This window comes from Chiloscyllium plagiosum, chromosome 7, assembly GCF_004010195.1.
Source record: "Chiloscyllium plagiosum isolate BGI_BamShark_2017 chromosome 7, ASM401019v2, whole genome shotgun sequence".
Classification (NCBI taxonomy): domain Eukaryota; kingdom Metazoa; phylum Chordata; class Chondrichthyes; order Orectolobiformes; family Hemiscylliidae; genus Chiloscyllium; species Chiloscyllium plagiosum.
Window position 1 is genome coordinate 44,084,367 of NC_057716.1, and position 21,808 is coordinate 44,106,174.

A 21,808-nucleotide genomic window follows, 5' to 3' on the forward strand; every position below is an offset into this window, starting at 1 on the left:
ATACCTTGTATAGGTGTTCCTCTTCCTCTTTTTGCAGTTCTGGTGTACTGCAGTGTGTTGTGGCCCTTTTGAATAGTAGTGTCTTGATGCAACTTCGTTTGTGTGTGTATTGGGGTGGTTGCTTTCATAGTTCAGGACTTAGTCTGTATGTGTGGCTTTCCTGTGTACCTTAGTGGTGAATTCTCCATTTGGTGTTCTCTGTACCCTCATGTCTAGGAATGGGAGTTGGTTGTCCTTTTCTTCCTCTCTCGTGAATCGGTATTTATTGTGGAAGAGGATATGAAAGATATAGATTGTTGGGAAATGGATGGTGACACCTTGCAAATTGTCCATATTACAGAGGAGAAAGTGCTGGATGTCTTGAAACACATACAGGTGGAGAAATCCCCAGGACCTGATCAGGTGTACCCTAGAACCCCGTGGGAAGCTAGAGAAGTGATTGCTGGGCCTCTTGCTGAGATATTTGTATCATCGATAGTCACAGGTGAGGTGCTGGAAGACAGGAGGTTGGCTAACGTGATGCCACTGTTTAAGAAGGGTGGTAAGGACAAGATAGGGAACTATAGAGTGAAGGGCATAAGCTTAGAATAAGGAGTCACATATTTAAGACACGGATAAAGAGGAATTTGTGAATCGGTAGACTTCTTTACCACAGAGTGCTGTCAAGGCTGGATCAATAAGTATATTCAATACTGAATATAGATTTTTCTTCAGTAGGAAGACGACAGGAAAATGGAGTTGAAGTTTATCAGATCAGCTCTAGTCTCATCAAATGGTGGAGCAGACTCAGACGAATAGCCTACTTCTGCTCCTACATCTTATGGTGTTACTATCCCAAGAGAAAATGTATTAGGAAAATGAATAAGATTGACATGTTCCCTGGATCTCATGGCCTGCTCCTGTCTCTTAAATGAACTTGCTGCGGAGATAGTGGATGAATTGGCTGTAATTATCCAAACATTTCACTAGATACTTGAAAAATCCCAGCAGATTGAAAAACATTAAATGTTACACCTGCATTCAAGAAATGAGGCAGACAGGAAACAGGAAAATAATTAGCCAGTTAGCATATATTTGCATTAGGAAAATGTTTGAATCCATTCCTAAAACAAAAAGTAGGAAGACATTTAGAAAATTACAGAATCAGGGAGTCAACATGTCTTTGTGATACATATCATTTAGGATAAGTCAGTTATTCAGTCATGACTGATCTGTTTGTGTTTCAAGTTATATATTCCCATCTTCTCTAATAACCATTGATTCCATTGCCTTACAAAAATCTATCTACTCCGCCTCCAAAGGCAGTGTTCCCAAGTTTCACAACAGGATAAGTAAAATGTCCCTTTTCCGTCCTAAAAGGGCAACCCCTAATTTCAAAACAGTTTGCCTTATTTTGGCTCACCCATACATTCAATTCCACTTCTAAAGACCATTCAATATCATAAATACTAAATAGAGTTTCTGTTAAATATTAGCACGCGATATTATTACAATCGGTGGAGGAGCAAGGTACAATATGTTCTCAATGGAAGGACTGGAAAAATTCCAACATTCTAAATTTAAAGTTAATAGTGTCAAGCTGAGCTTGTTACATTATTATCTTACTCCTAAATAAGAGTTATAAATTGCACACAAAATGAAATCTACATTCAGAACAAGAAGAATTTAACATCATAGAGCTATAGCTTAATCACCATTGTAGCAAATTAGCATTCACTAAGTATCTATTTATAAATACTATCAGATTCACATCACCATTTGTTGGAAACCCCCCCCAAAAAATACAAAAACAACAATGCATGCAAAACAGGTAATCAAGCCAAATGTATATGGCTCTCCCATTTAAAATTGTATTAGAGATATCACATCACACAAAGATAAAAATGCTTGCTCTGACTTGCAAAGTCTCCTAAACTACTTCCAGAAGAAATATTTAGAAGAAAATAGACCTTGAAATTATTTTGCACATAACAAGTCTACATTTTGTTAGTAAAATGTAATGGCAATTGGAAAAAATCATTCGGGAACTGCCTGCAGTAAAACCCCTTAAGAAATTATATATCTTGAAACCATCTGCCAGGAAAAACACTGATCCTTTGTGGAACACATCAGCATCTATTTGAGATGCAGCACATGTACTCCAACTCATTAACTGATTACTAATACCTAATTTTCAGAATTTACTTTCTTGTTCCATCTGCTCAACACCGGAGTTTAATCACCTCAGAAACAAAAAGGAACACGAGCATTTCCACAAAGGTTGTTTAAAAATCTTGATGTCTTGCCAATGCTTGCATTCTGGAAATATCTTATGACACAAACATTTTCAGATTTACAACCCACTCAGTATTAAACATGAGCCGCACTATCAATATTTATTTTCATCAATTGATGCTTTTAGAAATATAATGTTGCATTGGACAAATCTTCATGTAATTGGTAATCAATTGGTCTGGGACAATTAATAGCATATTTCATCACCTCAATATCACCTGGATGCCTTATCAAAACTCAAAATGCTTATTTTCATTTTTCCAAACATTGTGTCCCATTGTATCCCTAGTAAAATAACAAACACGAACAGTACAGTTGGAACTTAATCCATAATAATCAAATTGGCAAAGCTGTACAATTTAATAAAAGTATTTAAATTAGATTAGATTACAGTGTGGAAACAGGCCCTTCGGCCCAACAAGTCCACACCGACCCGCCGAAGCGCAACCTACCCATACCCCTACATTTACCCCTTACCTAACACTACGGACAATTTAGCATGGCCAATTCGCCTGACCTGCACATCTTTGGACTGTGGGACGAAACCGGAGCACCCGGAGGAAACCCACGCAGACACAGGGAGAACATGCAAACTCCACACAGTCAGTCACCTGAGGCAGGAACTGAACCCAGGTCTCTGGCGCTGTGAGGCAGCAGTGCTAGCCACTGTGCCACCGTGCCGCCCATCTGAAATTTAAATTTGTGATTTGTGATTTGGTTCGAGGACTAACTCAAGAATCCTTCATTAACTTCAGATTTTCCAGATTTAAATACCACAATTCAAGATTTCGAAAATTATAGAAAAGTTTGCTTAAATATAAGCTGGCTATGATTTACAAATTTATCACACATTTAACACAAAAAGTTGCCTCAAATGTTAATAATACTAGACCCAGGAGGTGATGCTGTAGGACGAAATTTAGTCAACTGAACTTAAATCAATTGTAACTGTCGTACTTGACATTGACCACAGAGTGGTGCTAAGACAAAGCATCTTGACAAGAATGGAGAGGTTTTCCTAAGGGCAAATTCAACATTCCAAACTAGAATGCAAAACATTCATTCTCATGTTCTTTTAATGTTTTTTTGACATGTGGCTTGCCAATCTATTTCAATTTAGAATATTATAGCTTCATCAATGTACCTCCTCGCCCCAGTATTCCTTCAAAGTCTTGGTTACTGGATGTCACCAATGCATCCACCACTCCAAATGACATATTACTGCCTGGTTCTTTGCCTTATAGAAACATCATTCAGTTGCTACCCCCAAATAGCCCTGTTGCAATCCAGAGTGGTAACAGTTAATGGTGCTTCTGCACCCACTCCCTGTCAATTAGCTTGTAGACCATTTTGTAATTAGTTTTACTGAGTGAAGCCTGAAACTTAATTTAATAACTATCTAATTCACCATCCCACACTCCACTTACAAATTATCCAATCTTGAATTATTATTCTTCAAAACTTAGACTTTTGTTTAAAGCGATGTGTCAGGGTCTTTACAATTTAATATACTCACATCTTTATTTAGTTAAAACATATCAACTTTCCAAAGCATTTAATATGTTTAGCTGCAATAGTGCCAAATAATTTATTTCATGTCGTTTTGGCATCATTCTGTATCGAGCTCTTTTAAATTCAGGAACTGCCTATTTAATGTACTTTGGAATTGATTTTTGACTTCCTTATACTATTCTCTGGGGTCACTTAGCTGGATGAAGCATTTGTGATGCACAGTGACGTCTATTACCACAGGTTACCATGAAGGTCCTGCCTTCTCAAATTCACCCTTCACCTAAGGTTGGTGACCCTGAGGTTAAACCACCACCGTCACGTGTCTCCATTTTCCTCTAATAAGAGAAACTTTATGGTCATCTGGACAGTGGCACCTTTACTCTTGCTTTGCTCACACCACCAACCCTACTGCCCATTATACTCCTCGCCTGTCTTTATTAATAAACTTCTTTATTGTTCACTCAAAGCCCAGTTAAACTGGTTCATTTTGAAAGATAAATTCATTTAGTTCTGGGAGATAGGTATTCACAAGGGAAGGAATCAATTTCTAAATTAACCTTGTAATCACCAAGGAAAGGGCCAGTGAATGAAGAATGGGAACTAGTTCATCCCTCTTATCCAGAAGCTTAACAATTTGAGATCTCTGATCTGTAACAAATAAGGGTATCTTGCTAAAGGTCTGGGAATAACACTTCACTGGAGAGAGGAGGTACATAGATTAAGCTATGCTAACATCCTTCTTTCTTTAGCATTTGCCCACGCAGATTTTCAACTTTGCCCTGCTGGCTTCTCAACCTCTACATTTTCTTTATTCTAAAGTACCATCAGGCTCTCTTAACCATTTTTTCTTCTCTCCTGTCACTTCCTCATCTAGTACTCCACCCTTCAAGTACTTGTTCAATTTTTTTTTTCCATTGCATATTACTTCTATTTTAAGACATCTGGTTATAAACATCGATGTGCAGCAACATGTGCATTAATAATCAATGACTGGGTAAATGTTCAAAATTCAACATTTACTTGCACTTCTTCAATGACCTGTAAATGATATTGTGATAAATGTGAAGTCCCGCCAGGTAATATTGGCTGTCAAGTCTAACATATAATTAAATGGTTTGTCAAGTCAGTGGAGATATTGGGTAAAAATCATCTTCTCAGAAAGGACAATAGGCAAATATTTTATAATAGTCCATCATATTTTATGAAAAGAAAACTCGAAAGCAACACACTTTTCCCAACTTAGAACCCCTTTACCTTGAACACAAAAAGCTAGCTTTACTAATGTGAATTTTCATTCCATAACTGCTGTCCAACATATAATAAAGTTAATCTTACCTGTCTTTCAAGATCTTGCCCAGTAATGCCGGACTCCACATGAGCTGTCAAGTTCTTTTCATCAACCCACAATATTCGATTCTGTTTTTGAAAGAATTTAAATAAAGTAATTGTATCTACTTTATCCCATTAAAAGCCTCTGTTCACTTGCATCATCTATCAATTCTTGCAATTAAACAATATACGATACATAACTATTGCCGGTTCTTTTCTTAGTGGGTAAGGTTCCATGTGTGCATGACAATCTTGAATACCTTAAAGTACTAATTCATTCTTTATCCTTTGCAGAAATTCTAAGCAGATTTAAAAAAAGTCTTTCCATTCATTCAGGGGATGAGGATGTTGCTGGCTAGGTCAGCATTTATTACCTGTCTCTAAGTATTCGGAAGGGTAGTTAAAATCTGGAGTCACATGCAGGCCAGGTAGCAGTTTCCTTCCCATCCACTTATTGCCAACCCACCTACCTTTCCCCGACACGGTCATGGTAAAGCCTCACAGGAGAGCTAACATTACACGCATTAAATTTTTCATCCCCATTCCCACTCCCCAGTCTTGATCAAAGATCCCAACCTGAAATGTCAACCCCGCCAATCCTCTAATGTGCTTTTACCAGCTCCACACTTCTTCAACTCTGACTTTCCAGCATCTGCAATCTCACCATCTCCAACCTGGTAGATTTTCCTTCGGGAGAACAGGGCATGCCACATCTAAATACCAAGCATGCATGGTAACATTATTACCTACCATCAACTACCACTCACTCCTCAGGCACTCAGGGGCACTTTTTTGAAGCTTCTCTGTAGCAACAGAAGATTTTGATCCCACCCAAGATCTGAAAGAGCACACTTCCAGCAGGGTCTACTGGATAAACCAATCAGGAGTTGGAACCACTCATCAATATAGGAGGTGCCAGGGTTAACTGTAGTAACCAACACTACCCTTGGCCAAAATCAGCTGACTCAGCACAGACCACAAAACAAACCTGGGAATAGTAGTTTTATTCATGTCAACACTGGTATCGTCATTACTAATTTAGTCGGGGCAAAGACTCATAGGATAGCTAACATTACATGCATTAGACTTTTAGACATCTGCATTTGAAATATATAGTGATGCATTAACTTGGTCACGGACAAAAACAAAATTTAACTGTTGTATGTCATTCAGTACTTGATACCTGAACAGCAAACACAGATTTATGGTTTTGCAAGAATTTCGTTGCTGTTCAAAGAATCAGTCCTGAACTGAAAACCTATTAAATCACCTCTCTTTAAATGTTTTTGTCAAATCATGAAGTCACAATAGCAGGGCTGTCCCAAAAGGAGTCTTTCCAGAACTAAGCAGCTCCGACTCTGAGGAGACTGTCTATGCACATTAATCCTTATTACATCCATCCATGTTTGCAGTTTACACCAACTCGTAATGTCAACAAAACATGCCAACCAACCCCTGCTGGAGTTAGTACCAGTTTGTACATGTACAGAAGAGTGCATGGTAAGATTACTACCTACCAACTACCACTCACGCATCAGGCATTCGGGCATTTTTTGAAGCTTCTCTGTAGCAACAGAAGATTTGAAATTTGAAAACACAGAATAGATATGATAAAATATTTTTCAATAAAATGCCATTAACAATGGCTCGACAGTTCATTGCCTCTGTTGTTATAAATCTGAATCCAGGTTTATCATTTACTACGCATTTCCCCTACCCAAGCTGTGCTTCTAACAATGGGAGTGCATGAACCTTGTTTAGTATTTTGATGCTACTTCCACTGAGCACATTTACATGAGATATCCACCTCTGTCCATCTACCAGCCACACAATTCTAGATTTGCACTTTCAGTATGGTAAGGAATTGATTTGTCCACATTGAAGTAGGTTATGGTGTATAGATGCACTCTTGTGATACTGTGGAGGAGATTCAAGGGGACAAAGCACGGCATGCGTTAACATATAGCAAACTACCCAGCAACTTTATCATGTTCATGGCACCAATTAAGTCACCCATCCCTCCTACCTTCCGCTACTCCAAATCATGAATCTGGATTCCCACACTCTTCTGTCCTCCATTCATTTTGGCATGCAACTCTACTCTCTGACCTTATTAATTACTCTATTAAATTGTATCTACTGCATTATTGTCTATCCTGGTATCTCAAGAAATTCAATAAAAGTCAATCAAGAAAAGGTTTCATTTCAAATCCATGTTGCTCTTTAATTCCTAAAACAATTTCTGTCCTCCTTTTTAAATAAAGACATTACGTTAGCCATTATAGTCTGCACGCACAAAGCATTTTTTACAATCAATTATTACATTTGCAGAGTAATGCTTTTGCTACTTCTTTTCTAAGGTACAGGGCAATCCCCATATCCACAGGTACTTTTACCACGGTTTCAGTTACCCACAATTTATTGTGGCCCGAACATATTACAAAGAACATTGTAGAACCAGGGACCGGGGGGCTGCCGGGAAGGTATATTTCCCATTTAAATGAATGGATTCACTACTTTCCACTGCTTCAAGCTTCTGCGGTAGGTCTTAGAATATATTCCTGCATGGGTACCGGGGGGTACTATTGCATTTTAAGGAATGTGGATGTAATCCATGGAAGAAGGGCTTCAACCTCTGTGGCTTGCACAGTTATTCAACACATCCCTTTTTATTTTGAAAGAACTGACCTGCTCCCTCATCTTATCATTTCAGGTTAGGTCTACCCAGTCTCTCTCTCTGGTAAATATTAAATGAAACAATTACTCTATTACTACCCATGGTATTACCTTGTGTATGCCATAATGGGCTTATTCCCATTATAACTTTCACTTTTTTGATGTTTTGTTGATATATTCCTTCATAGTACCTCAATGCTTTCCTAGTTGTTTTTTAAATTCTCTGTCATACTCGAGTTGAGTTCTGCTAGGGACATTACCTTGATTTCAAGGGCAGTCATTTTCACCCTCACCTCTGGAATTTAGCTCTTTTGCCTATGTTTAAACTAAGGCTGTTGGGAGGTCAGGAGCTGAGCGGCCCTGGCAGAACCTAACCCACGAATCACAAAGCAAATGCAGCTTGCTAAGACCGTCCATCACTTTACAGATGACAGATGTAGATCAATGGGTGGTCATTGGCTGGGTTAGATTTTTCCTGCTTTTTGAGTATAGAAATACCTGGGCACTTTTCCACACTGTTGGGAAGATGCCAGTTTTGTGGCTGTACTGGAATAGTTCAGCTAGGAGTACAAGCTCTGGAGCATAACTTCTCAGTACTATTGCCAGAACTTTGTCAGGACCCATGGCCTATGCTGTATCCAGGGCCTCCAGTCATTTCTGATATCATGCGAAATGTACTGAATTGACTGAAGACTGTCGTGTCATCTTCTGGCTAAAGATTGTTACAAACGTTTCAGCCTTATTTTTTGCATGAATGTGCTGGGTTCTCCCACTATCAAAGATGCGCATATTTGTGGAGACTCCTGTATAATGAGTTGTCTCATCGTCTAACAGTTTGTGAAATGAAATAACAGGACAGCAGAGCTTAGATCTGATCTGCTGGCTGTGGAATCCACAGCTGTCTATCACTTGCTGCCCAATCTAGTTTGTCACCCAAGTAGCCATGTTTTATTGCTTTACCAGATTGACAGCTCACTTTGGTATACCTGGTGCTGCTCTGGCATGCCTTGATGTAAGTCAAGTATGGTTTTCTCTCCCGTTGGTTCCCTCAGCACCTGAAGCAGACCCCATGCAGTAACTATATCCTTAAGGATTCAACTGGGTCAATCATTAATGGTGCTGCACAGCCAATCTTGGTGATGGATATTGAAGTACCCCACCCAGAGTACATTCTGTACCCTTGCAATCGATCGGAAGAGCCATCTTTAATGCAGTCAGATGATTTAGACGATGCCTGACCAGTGTCATTGGCCAGAGCTTTTTCACTAAGTAATTGACAAGTCCCTGGAAATGTACAAAAGTAATGTATACACAGGAGCAGGAAACAGCTGTCATCAGACATTGGATGGATAAAGACAATGGAAGAATACAGGGAAAAGAATTTCCTAAAACTTCAGCTGCTGCCAAAAGCTACACAATTCATCAATGTACTCTGCATTAATCAGTCTGTTCGCCCTCTAGGATCAGCAAGCACACTCTCACCATCTTAAAATCACGAGTTCTAACAGCTATTTTGGCCAAGTTAAAACTTACAGTAAACACAGTAAAATACTTCATCCAGCTTCCTATGCCTAGACTTGAATATGCGAAAAATGCTTCTCAGAAGATAAAATGAATGCCAGCCTCGAAATGTTCTGGATTACCAATGTGAATCTTTCACTCATGCAAGTGGAACACTAAATGATTCAACAGTTGCAAGTCAATTGTTCATTACAGCTGAATGTTGAATGCATTCTGCCAGTTCAAGAACCAAAGTCAAGTGGCAGATTTAATCAAGTCAATCCTTCTTTTGCATATACATTAAGTACAATGTTGAAACTCTTGAATGGTTACATTTTTGGAACAGTAAAATAGTTTTAATGAACCAGAAAACAGGAAACAATTTTACATTTTATATGACCCACGTTGGCATGGAGAGAGGCCAACATTAAAGTCTAGCTTGAAAGGTCTAAATGAATGTAAATCATTTTTTAAAAAAAAATTGATTTACATGGGTTGCTAAATGTTTAATTCAATATTTTAGTTTTAGCTCTGCAACAGCACAAGTTTGATCACATCAGGTCCCACAGCTAGCAGTGACAACAAAATAAGACAATATTGGGCAGGGACCAAGTAGAGATAACCTATTTTCAAAATATGCCATGGATGGACATGAGAGATTCTAAGAGGATAGAAAAAGCCTCTGTTCAACATTTCATCCAAAAAGGTGGCACACCCAACATTGCAAGCACTGGATTGTCAGCCAAGATCTTTTGCTCCTGTCTCTGAAGTGGAGGTTAAGCCTGTAACTTTCAGACACATAAGGTTGCTACTACTAAAACATCTCAGCTCAAAGTCTCAATGGAGTTTAAAGGGCCATAATGGCTACAGAAGCAATCTTTGGGGAAAAAAGATTATCTAGTTGATGTATGAAAATTCAAATCTATATAATATTTCTCTTTCAAAAAATAGGTAATACAATTTATTATAATGAATATTAACTTCAAAAAAAAACCTTTTAAATGGAAAATTAAATATTTTTGGAGAATTTCTCACAAACATGAGCTTTTCAAATTCTGTAATAATTAAACTACTCATTTTCTAATTCAACCTTTCCTTTAATGAACGAATGAAGAAATAGTTTATTTATTGGCACTTACATTTTACAATAAATAGCACAGCAAAATACAGTGAAAAACTTCAACAGTACCATTTTGAAAAGTTGAAAGATGTGATGATGGAAAAGCAGAGTTGGTCTGGCAGCATCCGAGCAGCAGGAGTCGAAGTTTTGAGCATGAGCTCTTGATCAGCAATGCGGTGGCGGTGGATCTTGAGATGGTCGCAGGGGCAGTTGGCGGCGATTGGAGTGGCGGTATAGTCAGTGACAGCTGCGATCTGTGGGACTTCAGGGGTGGAAGTGACCTCATTGTTTGCCACGATGGTAATAGCTGGAGCGGCCACATGCTACTGGCGTCAAAGAGGCTCTGGAGGCCAGGAGAAACGTTTGGGATGATTGAGGAATCCTGAGTTTGGAGGTAAGTACGTGAAAGTTTGATATACTTACATTCCTTGATGTCCAATATGGTGGAGAAAAAGCATTTGTTGAGCATGTGGATTCTTCTAAGGATGAAGAACGACAATGTACTTTGCAGATCTGGGAGAGTGTGGCCCTGACCTGGGGCAGGGCTGACTTCAGGGAGAATAGGTGACGGCACATGGCTGCGAGTGTGGAGCGGAGGATCCAGAGGGATAACTGTTTCTGGAGCTTTGGATTTGTTGTAGGAAGTGGTTGTCCTGGTCAGGTCCAAATTGTGATGGCCTGAATGTCGTGCGGAGTCCACGCGGGATCGGTTGGCTCCGTAGGCAGGCACTGAGGAAGATGTGGCTATGGTAGCGGGTCTGCTTCAGAGGAGAGGAGACAGCATTGAAGTTGTTTTGCTAATTTTCAATGTGTCATTTATGAACTTTTTAAAGGGCAATGTAAATTGTCCATGTCAGGAATGGCTGATAGAACTTGGCCTCTGCTGAATCTCTGGAACTTCAAAGCATTTTTTAAAAAGCACTTACTCCTGATACCAATCGGTTAAACACTAAAATCAATTGAGCACTGCACTTGGCTTGCAATGAATTTGTTAGCACATTTTTGGTTTCTCCCATCACTAACAATCAACTGGTGCCAGTAGTGTGTGATCTTTATTCCAGTGATGACACTTGTTCAGCTGTTCTTTTCAGTGAGCAACCTAACAGTGGCCCACTCCATCTCTGTCCCCCACACTCTAATCCCTGGTGTTGCAAGCTACAGCATATAACGTTGTGTCTAGGACTCTGAGGCACAATGGTAGTGGCCCTACCTCTGAACCTGGAGGCCTGGCCTCAAGGCCAAACCTGCTCCAGGTAGGGTGTAAAACCATTTCTAATGAGAAAACCTATGCAACTTTGTTTTCCCATTTGTTGGTATTTTAACTATGCAACCTATTCATACGATCTTACCTAGTCACTATTGTTATTGGGCATCACAATATTTATCACTATTGCCTTACAAACATTGACTCTCCAGCATCTGGTCAATGGTACTCATGAATTTTCAGTTACATTACCAAACGTAAAAGTGCATCTCGCTAGATGGCAGAATTGATATCTTTTAAACAACAATCATTTTTTTTTAAGTATAAATGTGCAAACAAGTTTGTAAATTGGAAAATCATGTCCAGCAAAGTTGGGCTTTGAAAGTAGAATTTATAGATTGCCAATTGGATTATTCGTTCTGGGATTTTCACGGCATTGTAATCTGGAATTTTGTAAATCATTGCACTTTAAAAAAAAGTTTTGTATTTCAGCAAAAGCTCTACAGTCATTGAATTTGACATCAAACAATTCGACAACATGTGCAAGAGGTACAGATGCAGCACCACCACACTGACCCTTTTTATTAAAAAAAACTTATCCACAATAGTTACACAAAAAACCTACCAAATTAACTTGTTAGATTTATAATCATTTTAGAGATAGTCAAACAAGATGCAAAGTAGTGACACAAAAGCTCAGCTCATTTCACTTAACCCAGACACCAAATGATTTTCCACTGCAATGAAGAAGCAAATGAGAATTGGAAATCTCTAAAGGCACTGCACTCACTTTTGCCACCTTTAGACAGGACAGGATATTAATAAACTTGTGTGAATTAGTGATCATCACAACATTTAAGTGAATATTACAGAAACTGAAAATTAGCAGCCATTTGTGTTTGCTATGATCTTTACATGGTAGAGGCAGATACTATCCAACAGCATTCTCTAGCTTTCTCAGTATCCTACAATACTGATCTTAATATTCCTTACTGATCACTGCTATTGTACAATTAAATAATTAATGCAAGCATGACAGGTTCAAAATTTGCTAACAAAATAACTGTGCAAATCATTATTTATGTACAAATCATAAGAAATGCCCCATGAGATAAGCATTCCCACAAATTGTGGTGAAAACTGAAACTAGCCATCATCCTTCTCAAGTTATTATTCAGTTGCACATTAATTTTTAATCAAACTAGTGACAGAAAGTTAGGGTAGCTACTTAACTCATTCAGCTACTCTCACCAGGAAGGAAACAACTGAAACTGCAAGCATATACGTAACAAAACAACTGACTTTTGTCTCTTCACTAAATCTCATGCCCAGCTAGTTTTGTTCTGCACATGATTTGACTAAGTCACCCCATTTGCTTATCATTCCTTTTGCAATCGTTAAATCTCACTGGCTGAGAGAACATGCTTCACCAGGTCTCAGACATGTAAAATGCCAAGCAGTTTGCACTGAGTACTTCCTAGTACAAAAAGCGGATGAAGTCTAACAAAGCAGTTCTAGGCCAATGACTTAATAAAAACTCTTAATGGGATGTTGCTCCCTTTAAAATTTTCTTCCTACTCTACAATAGTACAGGTTCACTGCAGTGGTAGAGGATGCACCCTGCAGAATAAACAATTATTTGATGCACAATTTTGATTCGCCTCCATCACGAAGAATTTGCTATATTAACCATAATTAATTTTATTATCCTTGTATGTTATGGTTTAGCAGATCTTTGCTCATTTGTTTTCAAACTCTCAACCCTCAGCCTCTCCACCCTTATACTTCATCATAAAATCATTTCTATTGATAGTTTTGGACAGGATTCGCCAAATTAACACGTTTCATAAGTAAGTGGGGCTTTTTGCTTGAATTTTGAGAAAACAATACAAAGCCAACAACATTTACAAATACACAATGTTGGATCTCTGTTTGTTTTCATTTAATGCATCTAACCAAGCTTCACACCACAGAACAATGATATTTGATTTAATTTTTACAAGTGTCTATAAAGTTAACAAAACAAAATGCATCTCTCATTATGCTTTAGATGTCTTCATTCTGATTAGCTTTAATCTCATATGTATTCAGATGAGCACTCAAATTTATTGACATAATTATCTCTAGATTGGTAGTTTTAATGCTTTCACACATCATAAAATCAGAAATAGCTATGCCCTGTGCTCTGATACCATTAGTCTTTCAGTTTTTGTAACCAGGTACAAGACCTCCCTACGTCTGATTTGCTTTCCTGCAACTGCTCCCCCCCACCCACCCACCAATCCAGAGTACTGACAGACCTCATGACTCCAACATGCTGTCTGATCGCAGCACTTTCACCCAGCAGACCAAAGACCTCTAATGCCCTGCAGTTAGGAGCTGACACAAGCAATCAGACAGATCAAAGGTCTTTTGCTGCACTTCCAGATGTGTCAATGTAACAAAACCTAAAGGCAATCTGTAGGTGATTGATATATGTATCAGCAGAACGGAGTCAAACTGAAGAATCCATGAGCCTGAAGGCCATTATCTTTTTGCTCATGCTGCAATTCCCCAGCACCATGACAAATTTATCAGGCCATGTCATCCAATAAAGGGTTTTTATATTTTAACTGCTCAAATGAAGGTGGTTAGTGGTTACAAAGATACCAGTCATGTTCACAAGTACAAAACAATTAGTGAATTGAAATGTCATGGAATATTTAGTGAAAGCAACTGCTTCAAAATGTTAAGCACAACAATTTGAAAATAAAGGTTAATGGCCATCTGCCAGGAAAAACACTGGAAATGATTTTTATCTACCGTACCTTTTCCATTAAAACTTTGAAGACTCCAGTCAGACCAGATCACCTGTTGACCTTCCAAATTCTAGAGAAATTAGACTTAACTTTTATTCTAGAGATTTAAAATAGAACTGAAAAACAACATTGTGCACCCAGAATATTGTTCAATGGAGTTGTGTTTTATTTTGAAAAACAAAATATGATGTGATTTAAATACATTGATAATGCACAAATCCTAGAGGCACACCCTTCAAAATCAATAAAACTAATGACAAATAGGATGTGCAAACAAATGCATTTTGGAAGCAGGTTTATGATCATATGCTTGGTTTGAAAAATAATCTGAAGAAAAATCTTCTTACTGTGCAACAGTAACCAAGCTAACAGGATACTAAACCTACATTGCATTTGGGTGCACCAACAAGAGCACATTTCCCTAATGCAGACTTGCTCCTATACATTTCTATTGTCAATCAATAGGTGAGTAAACAAATCTTTTCATTGTGCCTCGGTACATGTGACAACAAATTCAATTCAATAAACCAACAGAAATCCAAACCACATGGAACAAATTGTCTCTCAATAATATGCTCAATATCTAGTATCTCAAATCAAATTAATGACGACAACTCTCAAACATGGAATTATAAAGTCCCAATCAAACTAATCCATATTATGGACAATTTACTGCCTGATTCCAATCAAACGACCAGAATTTATGATAGTCAAATTTGAAGAGGTTCCAGAACCAAATAGCAATGCCTAAGATATTAAAACTTTAAAATGTTTGAGGATGCTAGGTCTATACTTGAAATTTAGAAGGATGAGGGGAATCTAATTGAAACTTACAGAACGCGGAACAACCTGGACAGAGTGGACGTTGGGAGATGTCTCTATTAGCATGAGACTCGGACCAGAGCGCACAGCTTTAGAATAAAAGAAGCTCCTTTAGAATGAAGATGAAGAGAAACTCCTTCAACCAGAGAGTGGTAAATCTATGGAATTCATTGTCACAGAAGGCTGTTGGAAACCAGATCATTTGAGTATATTTAAGACAGAGATAGACAGATTCTTGACTGTCAAGGCAATCAAAGGTTATGGGGAGTAGGCAGGAAAATAGGGTTGAGAAAGCTATCAACCATGAATGAATAATGGAGCAGACTTGATGGGCCGAATGGCTTATTTTATGCTTCTATATTTTGGTCTTATGGTCTTTAAAATTGCTGATTTAGTACTTCTACTCAAAAATCACAAGTATAATATTTTAGATTATTCTGGAACTTGGCATAAATAGATACACTTCTGAATTCTGTATTTTAAGACTTTAAATGGGCTATGTCATTCCGAAAAACTTGTGATTTCAGTGCCAATGATTTTCTGTTCTAAATGACTGCCAAATGTTTTCTACGAGAAAGCAGTGTCAGGATAGATATTGATCATTTGTCGGCACACATTTGTTCAGAAATCAAGTTGAAAGGATGTTGTTTCTAGCCAGAACCATTTGAAACATTAACTTAGGCAATCTGACAGACCATATAATTGCCAAAATTAATCTAGGGGCTAAACGAGTAGGGAAACTGTTGGGAGCAAGTTAGCAATATCCAGATATCGGAACCCTCACATCGCAGCATGTAGGATCTGTTTCATTTCATGTTGAACGTAAAAGAATTCCAATGGTGTGAATCACTACTTGGGTTACTCAAGTTTTGTTCTGCTGGATACTTAAACTGAGTATTTTGGAAATTCACATTAGAAGTCTGCACCCAAAGACCCAGCCAGATTGTGAGAGAAAGTTTTTTTAAAAACTCAAAAAATTGTATTTTTATTTTTAGGAATGGTGTTAAAATGTTTTACAGTACCAGACTTTTTTGACTGCATTATTCAGTCAATAAATACAGTTTTCTATTCTAATCTTGTGCAGTTACCCGGTTTCCATTTTTTAAAGAACTGAACAAAAATGGTGGACATGCCATTTGATCTCCAGTGGTGAAAAGAATAACTAACCGCAATTCTTTAACTCAAAAAAAAATCTGAAACAAAGAAAGCTGTTTAAGAATCTGACCCATTTAAGGGAACTTAACTTTCATCGTCTATACAGAACAAAAATGTGGACAGAACTAAAAAAAATTTCTACCGCACCATTTCAACTTATGTTGGAAAGCAGTGGAAGTTTTACTCAAGAATGAGATTGGGCTAACTTCATTTTTAAAAAAATCATGAAATCTTTCCACTCAAATTTTGCCAAAGAGAATTCCTGTTCAGGTAGATTACATTTTGCTGAAATTCAAGCCTATGTTACAAGTTACAGAAATACAAAATGCTAGTATTCTTTTGTATACTCTGACATTTCAGACAGAATACATGTGACCCTGCTGTACATTTCAGGTTGTTTAATTAACTTTGGAAACTGTTCACCAAACCGCATCGCATGCTGGATGTTTTAAAAAAAACAAGATTTATGGGCTGGAATGTAAAAGTGACAGCATTCACATAGCAGAGTTCTGGGAGCAGTTTAAGCATTTCTAAAATACAATTATTTAAGAAAAGCATGTTCAACTACCATAACCCTTTTATGGGCTCTCATCAATCTAGTCAAGGAGGTTTTCCCATCTTAAGTGATGAAGCAAATCAAATTATTTTGATTTTTTCTCAAAAGTTAAAAACATTATTCTTGTTTGGAATTGTATAATAGATTAAAATTCACCAATGTAAAACACTAAGTGACATTAGTTTAATAAATGCATTTAAGCTGGCATAACCTGTTGGAAGACGTGTTTCATATAGTTTTGCATCAGTGTCTGCTCAGGGTTAGTGCACCTACTGGAGCTAGAATGTGCTTGAATGAAACAGAAAAGGCTCTAAAAGGGAGTGGCATCCCCTGCTGCATCCAACAAATTTCAGTGCGCTCAATTTAGTTTTAGCTTGTGAACAAATTCCTCAATCAAAATAATCTCAAATGCAATATTCCGTAATCTACACAGTCATGTCAGTTCATAAAACATTTTCCAGAGATGGTTGTGGTTCAAGTACCATGAGGATTTATCCACATGACAATTTAGGCTGACACTTCAATGCTGTATTGAGGGAATGCTGCACTGGTCGGGATTCCACCTTTTGCAAAGTCATGAAGGTACTATGTCCTTCCCTTGGGTGAACATAAAAGATCCAAAGATTTTACTTGGAAAAGCAGGGGAGTTGTCCCTAATGTCCTGGCCAATATTTATCCATAAACGAACACAAAATTATTTGGTCATTATCACATTTATATTTGAGAGAACTTACTGTGTGCAAAGTGGCTGCGACATTTTCCACATTACAACAGCAACTACACCCAACATGTACTTCACTTCTGGGAAGTGCTGTGTGATAACCAGTGGTCATGAAAGGTACAATACAAATGCAAGTTCTTCTTTATGGGAAGAAACCTTCAAACAAGGAATACCACATAACTCAACTTCATGCAAGGATAATTTAAGATATGTAATAAATTTAAAATTTAACATATAAAGTTTAACATTTTATTCCTACTTATTTTCTTGTGCTATATAAAGCATGTTGATGCTGAGAATACAAGGAAAAAATGAACAACACCCATTCTTTCTCAAAAGCTTGTATTTCTTTTAAATTGGTACTTGGAAGGATAATTTTAACTAAAACAACAAGGAGAAGGCAAATCCTTTAAACCCCTGTAGACCTCAAATTAAAATACTTCAAAAGAAAAATTCAAATAAACCAGCATAATCCAATATAAAAGTCAAACTTCATAATCAACTGAATACCTTTAATCACTTCCCACAGAACACAAGATACATTCTTAACTACATGTGGAAGGTACAAAGCTCCTTGAGGATGCTTTGGTTAAAATAAGCATGACAAGAGAGTTGGACTTGGTACGGTTTAAATTAAATTTTTACTTTTATTACCATCAGGAGTCTTTCCAAAATCTTTATTACATACCATCTGTGAAGTATCCAAAGAAAGTATGGTTCGTTTTTCATCTGTGGGACACTCCAGAGCATCGGAAACACTTGTCCCTCCTGCAAGTAAAGGAAATTAAACGACTGATTTTATAGTGGCTTTGCTTTTCTTTGTTTTACAAACACTTAACACTGATGGTCTCCAGACAACTCAGCACAGATGTACTCAGCAGGACATGGACTGCCATTTAGACTGTGATAATATTAGGAAAGTGTTGACAGAACTGCAAGTTGAATTACTTCTGATATATGCCAAACATTGGTGCTATTCAACATTTAATAAAAAGAATTCACCACAAAGAACAAATGCTGTCAAGTATGTGAAAGACAGTGAATTGTCAATTTATGTCAGTCTATAACATTCAACTCAAAACAACATTAACTACAAAAATAAACTCTCATTATTTGAGCACAAACGTGGTGGGTGTTAGAAGACCAAAATGTGCTAGTCAGTAGGCCATAGTCAATCACCACTCTCAAGCTACTCACCTCTACTCAGCAACAATGGAAACAAAACAGTTTTGCTAAAACAAGCAGCAAAAGGTTTCATGAACTCCACTGGCAATTCTATAGAGACACAAGCTTATCTCACGCAACCCCATCCCATTTTACTTTGAAGATATGGTATAGTATCCCAAAAGAAATAAACATTGTCTTACAAAACATTTGGCTCTTTATCATCTGACCAGAGAATTGTGTAGATCAATGTCCAGAATGCAGAGTATCTATCAATGTTCTTTAACATATTAGATTGTATAATTTTGGGCTTGTTAAATGTCAGCAGAGCCCCATGCTAATATTTAAGAGTGCCAAGTCTCAACTCTTAGTGAGCAGTAACTAATGACATTTGCCTATGGAAAACGATTGTGTATTCCACATAAGATAAAGAAAAGTTCTCAAATATGAATATTTGTTGTTTTGGAGCTGCTTGAACATGATGATTGCATTCTATGTTGACATCCAGCTGACCAAAAAACTTTATTTTGCTGCAGAATGGATAAGAGGCCTTTGAAACCGAACTGTCATTACTTATACATCAAAAATGTCTTTACAATAGAGTCCTACCCTCATACCTATATGACACCTTGTCAGCCAGAGTCGCTGGATAAGGAGAAGGAATGAGAATCGATCAATTTTTCCCCTGCCTAATCTAGGAATGCCACAAAGAGCAAAGTTTCTACTGCCTGAACGGAGGGGAGATAGATGTAATAGTAGTAGAGTTCTGCAAGAAATTAGATTGCTTTGAAATTGAGAGACTACATTAATCCTAGATATTCTTGGGTAGAAGATTTTCTGAAAATTCCACAGTGCGTAACGTCAGAGAGACTTAATGTACCCTACCTAGGCTTGGACTAACTTTGGCTTTTTAGTTCAAAGTAAAAGGTAAATTACCAATCGTTGATTCCTTTTGCATACTTTCATTGAAGCTCAAGCAGTGAAAACATATCTGCAGATTTCTATTAAACAAGATGCCCAATATCATTAGTTTAATTGCAATTACTTCAGCTAGGAAGTTCTACTGTACTTTGAAAATCAGTCACACTCAGCAGCACAAATATCTTGTCTATCCAAACTATTTTGTTTGATCACTTTATGTGATAGCAATTATCTACTGTGTAAAGAGGCGTTTGGAGGACAGGGGTGCATGATGCATTCAGCTACCAAAAGCTGAAGGAGAAAAAAAGATAGCAGAAGATGAGGAAAGTTCAACAGCAAAAATTACCCTCATGGAAAGATTGCTCCTAGAGGAATAGGCCATGTTGATAGCAAGAATAAGAGTGCTAAATGAGGGATCAGGATGGTATTAGAGGAATAGGATGGGGATGGTATGCGAGGGGGGGGGGATGGTATGCGAGGGGGGGGGGGATGATTATGAGATTGGTTAAATTTATTAAAATGGTGACGACAATTATTATGATGAGCCATTACTTCAAAATCATTCTGGGCGTAAAAGATTAGGATCACTATACTTGAATTAAATCATTTTGGAAAAGCTGTCAGGTGAACAAAATGAATACATGAGAATTGACTCTACCAAAGAAGTCGACATCTCCAGAATTTCCAAAAGGCAGCCTAATTCCAATGGGCATGCATAAAACTTGACTCAAGGAAGCAGCTGTAAAATTGCTACAAAACTTGAATAGCAAGCAATGACTTTGTCACCAACAAGACTGGTTTGTTCAATAATAGATGTTGAAATTGTAAAAAGAGTTAGATTTATACTGAACCCATCTGGTGTAAAACTTCCTTTTTCAATTTAGATAACTTTCATATTGTACAATAATATACACATCACAAGGCTAGACTCTTGACAGGATTTATACTCCTCAGTTAGTGCTTATAAATGGAGAACTTATGTAATGTGTTTTCTGAAATGAGACATTTCAATTTTGAGACTTTACTGAAAGAACAAGAAACATTGTATCTGAAGAAATATTGCAGCAATACTAGTTGAACATCAAATGTTTTGTGGGTCTTTGTTAACTTGTGTATGCCTTTAGATTTGGCTATCTATGCAGTGATGAGCTAAAGTTTTTTTTTTGTCAGTTCTGCACTTCTTTGTGCATCATTATACTAACTGATCACCAAAAAGAGTCTTGGGTGTACTAAGCTTGAACGCTGCAGTTGCTGCTTGTGCATATTTCTATTGGGAAATTTGCAGTCATGGTATATCATGTTAGTCTGTCTGACATTTGAATGTTAGGAAACTTTAAACTCCGATCCATATTTAACTGGTTGAGAGACAAATGCTCCAACAGTTCTGCAGTCACATCATGCAAGCAAGCTTTTATGCTTCTATAAATCTAAACCAGTAAAAAGATTAATATGTATAACAATAATCATAGGTAAAGCCTACATTATGTGCAGCAATAGAAATGCTTCAGAATGTTAAGATTCCTGCCTTCATATTGAATAAGTTGAAGGGCATGGAGACAAACCAGCAAGTTTCACTAGCAGTCAAAAGAAAAAAATGTTTGAAAAAAAAAATCAAATTAGATTTTACCCTTCCACACACCACAATGATTCATGGGTATGGCACATGAATAAGCCAACCATAACTAGTTATGTAATGCAGAAGAGTTAACAAAATATACAAGGCAAAAAACATCGAACAGTTAATGAGAACCAGATTTTGAATTGCCTCCAGGAAGCAGAATAGTTACTTTAATGCCCAGTAGAGAGAGAAAACAGATCAGTACCAATTTTGTATAAATTTGAACAGTATTTTTGATTGGGACATTAGATGCATTTGAAAAAAAATTGTAAATGTTATTCTTTGAAATAAGAGCATAGCTTGCTTTCTCAGTTTGTTTTGTTCTCCCCTAGTAAAGGCTATTCCTTCACTTATGCACAATTTTGAGGAGGCCTGATGACAAGTCAGCTTCCAGTCTAATCATGTGACCATCTTTCATGTCACCTTAGCCTGGCTACT

At 37.5% G+C, this 21,808-nt stretch overlaps 1 protein-coding gene across 3 annotated transcripts in view; it reads right to left on the minus strand.

Annotated features, from left to right (window-relative positions):
• The window catches only part of agps (alkylglycerone phosphate synthase), a 146,599-nt gene that overhangs the window by 70,169 nt on the left and 54,622 nt on the right, over window positions 1-21,808 (minus strand). For all 3 annotated transcript variants that reach the window (XM_043693533.1, XM_043693534.1, XM_043693535.1), the window contains 2 exons: window positions 18,356-18,435; window positions 5,122-5,202 (listed from right to left, as the gene is read on the minus strand). In XM_043693533.1, the coding sequence (XP_043549468.1) occupies window positions 5,122-5,202; window positions 18,356-18,435 (161 nt within the window). The remainder of the gene's footprint in view (window positions 1-5,121; window positions 5,203-18,355; window positions 18,436-21,808) is intronic.